General features: G+C 45.6%; 1 protein-coding gene across 7 annotated transcripts in view; it reads left to right on the top strand.

The window, feature by feature from the left end:
• The first annotated feature begins 18 nt into the window (after nucleotides 1-18).
• LOC132455146 (cyclin-dependent kinase 16-like) overlaps nucleotides 19-8,607 on the top strand; it is a 35,958-nt gene continuing 27,369 nt past the window's right edge. For 4 of the 7 annotated variants that reach the window (XR_009525100.1, XM_060048904.1, XM_060048918.1 and 1 more), the window contains exons 1-2: nucleotides 20-298; nucleotides 6,365-6,536. Coding sequence is in view for 6 of the 7 variants with exons in the window: in XM_060048904.1 (XP_059904887.1) it covers nucleotides 6,407-6,536 (130 nt within the window). In the remaining variant the exon portion in view is untranslated. Of the gene's footprint in view, nucleotides 406-6,364; nucleotides 6,537-8,607 lie in introns of all 7 variants that reach the window. The other 3 variants (XM_060048899.1, XM_060048907.1, XM_060048947.1) reach the window with 3 other exon arrangements.

Raw genomic sequence — 8,607 nt, 5'->3', positions numbered from 1 at the left:
ATCACGCCACCGCTTCCACTTGGGATCCATAGCGATATGGCTGATCACCGGACGGGACGGCGTTGTCAGCATAAGCCAACAAATCATGCAGTAAAGGTCGAAAACAACGAACTCATTGAGAAAGCGGGACACTAGAGCACACCACGTATGAAGGGACACGATTTAACCGTTACCAACGGGGCGAAATATTCTGTTAAATAGCCAACTACTTAAACGAACTTGTCGCAGTGGATACAAACGTGCCGGATTACCATACAGAAGTGGAACAATAGTCTCCTGCATCCAAACCTCTCACCAGGTTAGTGCGACTGCTGCAACGGGTCCTATCTCCGCGTACCGCAATGATAATGTAATGACATTGGTGTAAACGGGACCACGGGAGCAGACGCGAAGACATATTTTAAGGTTAGTCTCTTACCTGAACATGCAGGTGTCGCCGTCTCTCAGGTTTGTGGTCTTGATTCGAGAGAAAAAAACATCACAACGTTTGAAACGCTTGCAGAAGCTCCCATCTGTAGGCTACCTCATTAGAAAGTCTGAGACGTAGACCCAACACGAACTCCTCAAACATCACGATACGTCAACGCCATCGCAATATGGTAGAACACACATGTTAGTAGACTGCACCGATCGTTTATACGAGCGTTTATCAGATGAAGTCTCCTCCCCCGGAGGGGTGCTGTTTAACTTTTGTTTGCGCCGTCCCGGCTCTCCTTTCCCGGATGCCTGCGCCAGGAAAACACGGGGAGAGGGACGAACCAGAACCGGAGGCCTGACTTCCCCGGTCCCCTGCTCCTCCGATGTATTTTGGCTCATTTATTCATCAAGACACAAGAGTACAGTCGAGATTAAATGCGCTTTGTGCTATCAAGCGATTTTTCAGGGCTATCAATTCTCCGGATATGTCAGCGATTGAGTAGTTCGCCTACGGGACAGTCCGGCAGTGTTGTAATCTAGTCAATACATGATTGTAGGCCTATGTATGGATAGATTTATGTCCGAAATTGTAAATAAATTCGTTTTTCCGTCCATTTTCCCCACTGCGTCATGGCCTATTTGCAGAATACATTATTTCGATAAAGGTTTTACTATTTCCCAGTGAGAATGCTCATCTAAGTTGTTATAATAATATACAAGTCTATTATTATTATTATTATTATTATTATTATCATTATTAATAATAATAATAATAATTAAAAACGTCATTGTTGAACTTGGTCTCATCGGCGCAGGTTTATACCAAATCATAAGTTGAATTGATTAGGCTAGTTAGGCTTCCACAAGGCAGTTAAACAATACCATTTATTGTAATGGTTGATACAGAGTCCAACCTCTTTAAAATTCTTCATTTATCTTGGAAAGTATCCTACTCGTGATTCAATAATCATAATAGTGATTCTTTGTTGATGCTTGAAAGTAGGCTTGTATTATTAGGCATACTATAAGATGCTCCTATTCGTTTTTCCTCTCCGTGTAGGTTTTCACTCACTATCATGTGTAGACTAGGTCTACACAAGTCAGTTAGAAAATGCTAAGGAGGAGCTGAAGGCTCATTAGTGAATAGACTTTGAGTATACAGTACTGTGTGTTTAGAGGTTTCTGTAGTGAGGCAGATTTCTGTGTTACTCAATTACTCATGAATCCTCAAGCCTGAGTGGGGCTTGAAGTGGGATTGTCCATTCTATCACTGTGTGTGTGTGTGTGTGTGTGTGTGTGTGTGTGTGTCTGTGTGTGTGTGTGTGTGTGTGTGTGTGTGTGTGTGTGTGTCTGTGTGTGTGTGTGTGTGTGTGTGTGTGTGTGTGCGTATGTGCGTGAGTGTGCGTTTGTTTGTGTATGTCTGCGTGTGTGCGCATGTGTGCGCATGTGTGTCTCTGTGTGTTTTGTGTGTAATGTGCATTTCACATGAGTAAGACAAAGTATGTAAAGGTCCTTCGGTTCATTTATTGCTTTACTGCAGAAAGAATTTCCTCAGCTAGCCTAGCAAGGCTAACGTGCTGCAGTTCCCTATGTGCAATCAAAGGCCAAACACAGGGACTGTTCATAATAGGCACATAAAAGCTCAATGAAAGACACAGGTAGCGGAGAAGATGCTTCTTCTTTTCTTCTTCGCTGTTTTCTCTGAGGAACTGCTGTTCCCGGTCCGGGCCGGGAACCTAGCAACCCCAATGGTGTGTGTCTTGAATAAATCAGACTTTCAGACTGTAAGTTCCTCATCCGTCCTTCTCAGGGGTGTGAAAGTGCCAGACTTCTGACTACACCACTCTACTTCCATGCCAATACACAGCTACACACACATACACACACACACACACACATGCAAACCACAATCCAACCAAACACAACCCATCACACACAATGACGGATGCACATATAAAACAAAATACACAGACACACAGACACACACACACACACACACACACACACACACACACACACACACACACACACACACACACACACACACACACACACACACACACACACACACTCACTCACATGCACACACACACACAATGACTTTCACTTCCAAGTATTTTATTCTGTAGTGCAAATTGGAAAATCACATGCGTCAGTTTAAGTGAAGCAAAGCAATGTATTGTCCGTCCACATAGCTGTAACATTTGTGTTCCAGCTTTTACGTGACAGAAGTCTGTAGGCTTATATATCCTCGGTTGAGTTACAGCAGACGTTACTGTGCAAATTCTGCTCATTATTTTGTGGGAATTGCCTGCCAGAGACCAGGCTAGCTATTGGCTCCCGGTTAGCTGTTTGTGTTCTGTTAGCTGTAGTGTCCTGGTTGATTTATTGGGATAAGGTTTGCCTGTCTGGGCCAGGTTGTCTTTGGAGGTCTGTGGTTTGGGTTATCTGTTTATTTCACATGGTATGGGTAGTTGGATGGTAACCTGATGGAACCTTCTGATAGTGGTTGTTCTGATTATTTCCTGGACTATGGTTAGTTGAAGGGGCATGGTTAACCGTTGAGGTCTGGTTATCTGATGCCGTATTTATTGTTCTCTTTTTTGAATATGTTTAATTCTTGGGGTATGTCTTTGTTTTGGCGTCAGTTTATTTCGTGGGGCATGGTTATCATTTCGGAACTGTTTATTTCTTGGGTTATCTGCTGTTGTTACCAGGTTAGGTATTGTATAACCGACAGGCCCTCCACAAGGCCAAGTCCATTTGCACGAGGCATTTGGTAACACACAAATTAATGCATGCAAACACACACAAACACGCACCCACACGGTCATGCACAAAAGGGTTAAAAACCCTTTCCAATAACTATGGCTGTCATAACCATGTAACTAATCTTTACTCAAGTACAATTTATTTGTACTGTAGTCGAACAAACTAGGCAAAAAATCCAAATAACCATTAATAATGATATAACAATAAAACTGGAACATAGAAACGCCTGCCGAGTTTCTATCCATTAACCTAGTTTCTAACTTAAATAATTTGGTAACTTTATTTAAGGATAACTATATTCTGTTTAGCAATTATTAAGAAGCAGGAAATGTATAGGTTTATACATAGAAAATCAACGTGTCCCCCCTGAAGAGACACTGTAATGAGATTCATATTGTGTTGTTCGTCATGCTAATTCAATACAGAGAGAAGGGCGACTGTGAAATTACTCATTATGGAGTGTGTGTGTGTGTGTTTGTGTGTGTGCACTACAACGGACCCTATGCAGCCATGCACATTCTCGGCAGATTGAGTGGTTGGCCACTCCAGCACCTGTTTATCCTAGTAATACGGTCTAAGCAGTGTGTTATTCCGCAGCGTCTCCCAAGTCATTTGCTCCCGTTAAATTCCTGGATGACTGTGAGGTCAGGGCTGCTTTTCTAGCGATTGCTTTACAAACCCTGATAGATTAGGGTAGGAGGACGGTATGCAAATGTTGGGGGAGGGAGATGTGTTGCCTACTGATAATCCACACTTAACGGATAGTCGCAAGACCGAAACGAATGAAACCCCCCCTGACCCCCCCCTCCCTCATATCCCCCCCTCCAAATATGTTCATCTCTTCTCAAAGTCCCTTATCTCTTGAGTTCTGTCTGTAACGGCGCCGGGGGCCACAGTCTGTGGTCCGCCTTAACGTTCACCGACACAGAGACAACACGGTGAGCCTATAAAATAGGTTTTCACGCTCATCCTCTCCAAACGTAGAGAACCTAAGAGCCCAGCTGTGCTGAGCAGGAAGAGTCGGGGGGTTTTGAACCCTTGCTCGTCTTTAATGGGCCCGCGAGGCTGAAGGGATGAATGGCTTTTGTTAGAACCTCCAAGATTGGACACAAAGAGCAAGGCATGGGGTATGTGTGTGTGTGTGTGTGTGTGTGTGTGTGCGTGCGTGTGTGTGTGTGTGTGTGTGTGTGTGTGTGTGTGTGTGTGTGTGTGTGTGTGTGTGTGTGTGTGTGTGTGTGTGTGTGTGTGTGTGTGTGTGGGTGTGTGGGTGGGTGCATTCATGGCGTGCACGTCAGCTGCCTCGCCCCGCAGGGTTAGATAGATGGAGAGGGATGTTGACTTGAGACAGAAATATCCTGCCATGCAGGGCTCCTCCTCCAGCCAGAGGAGGCACACTGGGAACAGGGAGCTCCAGCACTCAGGCACAAGCACAGCCACGCATGCCAATGCAGCGACATACCAAGTGGGTGCTAAACACCGGTAGTGGATGAGGTGTCATTACACACACACACACACACACACACGCACACACACACACACAAACATACACACACACACACACACAAACATACACACACACACACACACACACACACACTCACACACACAAAAGCGCGCACACACACACACACACACACACACACACACACACACACACACACACACATACTAACAATGTGCAGCGATTTCGGTACCTTGAAAAGCGCTATATAAATGCAGTCAATTATTAGGTGTCAAGCACCAAAGGTGTTGTTTGCCTATTGTAGATTTCTTTAGTATTATTATTATTTTTATACAAGGAGAGCCGGTAACACACACTGGATCACACATACACTCACAAAGTGACCATTTTAAATTAAGATACATGCTAAGTGTATCCTACCGAAATATGACTAATAATGATAGTACAGTGACATAATAGAACCAATAGACATTACTGATGACACGGCTAATAAGTATGGCAGTGATACTATGGCGGATGTACCAAGGTGGCTGGCTGTTCTGAGGTTTGCAATAAATGTCAACTTTCAAGAATGTCAACTTTTGAGATCGGTATGCCATTCCTTTAAAATTAAGAATGTAATATGCACCCAATCCAGTGGGGCCAGTTTGGGTGTTGAATAAAATCATATAGGTTTAGACAAAAGCATTGTATGCACCTAGACGTTTGACATTTTTCAAGTCTCCACATTTAAACAACCATAATATTTGAATCAGGAGATATTGTCTTAAATACACACACACAAATATCGTATATTGTCAAATGATCCATATGTATCTCTCTGAGACATGCTACGTGTGGTTGTCATCAGCAAATTGAAGCTTCAGTTTCCACACCACAAACTCAAAATAAATAGCTGCGGGAAGAAGGAATTATTGTCATGTGTCAATCACAGCTGTTCCGGGACAGTTACTGCTGTGTGAGTCCTCTTGGGGGAAGCCTCCATCTGCCTTTATACTCCATTCTTCCTACTTTTTGTCTTGTCTCCTTCCACGGTATTAGTCTCTCCGTCTGTCTGCCTGTCTTTCTTTCTTGTGTGTCCAGGGAGTATGCACTGCAGTTGGTTTGCATGCACATGAACATCGCTTATTCAAAACAGGAGAGGGACAAGGGGCAGTTATGTCAGAAAATATAAAATATATTCTTTACTTGGTGTTTTTACAACATTACTCTCAAATGGTGACCCCGGTTCGAAATAGACCTATTCTACATGAGATTGATGGCATACCCAGCATCATACTGTTGGAATGTGTTAATTCAATGTATATTTCAGACGTGTTACAATGGGGAATTTCTTTGTGTGAAACAATATAAAAACAGTAAAACCCAAAAGTGTGACAACACATGCCGTTGCTACGGTATACTCAGCATCTACTGACTCTACGTCTACAGTGTTACTGATGACCACAGGAGCTGCAATGATGTCAGTGGTGGCTGACAAAGATAATCATAGGCCTACATAAATGATAATGGTAATCAGACATGATGATGCTGATTATGGTTGTCTCTCTCTATCTCTCTCTCCCTCTCTCACCCTCTCTCTCTCCCTCTCTCACCCTCTCTCTCTCGCTCTGTCTCTCTGTCACTCTCTCTGTCTCCCCTTCTCTCTCTCTGTCCCCCGCGCTCTCTGTCACCCTCCCTCTCTCTCTCTCTCTCTCCCCCTCTGCCCCCTAGGGCTGTGGGGCTGCCCGCCCGCCCAGCCAGGCTGCTGAGAAGATGGACAGGATGAAGATAATCAAGCGGAGGCTGTCCATGTCTCTACGCAGCGCTCGGCCTGTCGATGAGACCCTCTCCGAGCTGGCCGAGCAGATTAACCTGGAAGAGCCCCCCGTAGCCAGGGACAACGGTGAGAAACACACGTACACACATTATGGAGACATGCATCATGCGCACACGTGCACACACACACACATACAGGCAAGCACATGCACACACATAGGCAAGCACATGCACACACACGCACACACAGCCACACACACACACACAAACAGATCTTTACAGGGGCTATCTAACAAACTGGCGCCATGCTATCCATCGTCATCTCCACCACATCCATATCAGCATCATTCAACTCATTCTCATTTCACCGTCACCTGGCTGTTCGGCCACACCTTCACATTCACAGGGTCCTACGGGTGCCGAGACCTGGGCACAGCAAGATTAGAGGGGACATTTTCGTTGTACTTACTTATCGACCCCCATGTAAATTGCTAGTATTCCTGTGTCCCCTGCCTCCACATAAGCCACAGAAGCCTGAATAAAGTGGATGGTTGCTCTAATAAGCCCTTGGACTGGTATGTGCCACCTGCTGGCTTCTCGCAGGACTGCAGGCCTGGTTGCATAGAATGAAGAGAGCTACTTCAGCCAAGAGGCAAAGTGTGTGTGTGTGTGTGTGTGTGTGTGTGTGTGTGTGTGTGTGTGTGTGTGTGTGTGTGTGTGTGTGTGTGTGTGTGTGTGTGTGTGTGTGTGTGTGTGTGTGTGTGTGTGTGTGTCAGCCCTGTTGGAGACTAAAACCAGGTCAGAACAAAGATGCCAGGGGAGCTCCCTCATTAGCTGATAAAGACCGAGCGAAAGAACGATGAGAGCAAGGGACAGAGTGACAGAGTGAGCCAAGTGGCAGAGTGAGCAAATGTCAGTGAGTGAGTGAGATGAGGTTCAAATATATCAGCGCCTTGTGTTATATTTATTCCTCAGAGGATACCGGGAACATCTATACGGTACCCTTCAAGTAACTTGCAATGTCATTTCTAGAGCAGGCACTCAGAGAAAAAGAGTGGGTGAAGAACCAGAACAAGGGAGTGAGTGCAATAGGGAGCAAGTGGCAAGATAAGATCAAGGAAGTGACTCACAGATTGGAAGGAACCATATTAAACTTTAACTAGTGGTGCGTTTCTCATGTGCCGTGCCCACTTTACTGTGCGTTTCCCTCTCCCCGTCTCGTTCCCGGTGGCCCGGAATAGCAGTGGGCTGAGTCACGGGTTGCTGAATGTCTTTCCCACGTCTGCCACAGGTGATAATTAGCGGCAGGATTTGCTCCGTCATGCCCCACTTCCGCACAGAAACACAGGTCTGTCCCGCAGCGTTTAGAAAGCTGTTATCGAAGCTCTCGCACCTCTACGGTGTACCGGCCGTGCATCCATGTGTATCATCACATCCAAGAACCGAGTCAGGGGGCCCGCTTAGCACACACTCGGGGTGAACCGAGGCTATACGGACCTCAGTGGGCACTCACATGCAGCAACCCACACCGGTACGATACCGGCCAAAACACAGAGCTCCAAAGCCGGCCCAAGTTCAACCCACGCAGGCTGACCCCTTTCCTGCCGCTGAAATACAAGGGGCTTAACCCCGAACCAGTTCCTTGATGGGAAAGGCAGTATCAGGGTCTAAGATCCCCCCCAAGGACGTTGAAGGGTTGCAGGACGGTCCATGGATTAGGAGGCCCCTTTGTGAAGAGCTCAACACAAGGTGTACAAGAGGCTTTAGTAGCAATATATGTGTAGAAAGCTATGTTGTTATGTCAGGGGAAAAAAAATCCTTATGAGTGACATGTGTCCTGTACATGCTAACGTTTTTTTGTTGTTTTATAATCCTACGGTCATGTTTTATGTTTATACAAAGACGAAATCCACCACAGCGCCCCCGTCGGGATGGGAGTGTCGCAGTGGAATAGCACTTTCCACAGTGGAAAGGCCAGTTAGAGGCCTTTCCACAGTTAGAGGCCTAAAAATCTCTCAAATAACTTCAATGTCCTTGGTCCATCCGGGTAGAGGAGAAGAAGGATTGATGTAGGTCGGTATGATACCGCGCAGGGGTTTAGAGGTCAATAGTCCCCAAATTAGGGATTATTTGTAACAGGAACAGCATTGCTTGTGTTGGAATAAACACTCCCATAAATCCACACACATGGGGAAAGT

This window comes from Gadus macrocephalus, chromosome 1 (assembly GCF_031168955.1).
Source record: "Gadus macrocephalus chromosome 1, ASM3116895v1".
In the NCBI taxonomy this organism is placed as follows: domain Eukaryota; kingdom Metazoa; phylum Chordata; class Actinopteri; order Gadiformes; family Gadidae; genus Gadus; species Gadus macrocephalus.
Note: the sequence above shows the minus strand (reverse complement) of the source record. Positions and strands in the feature narration are given on the sequence as shown.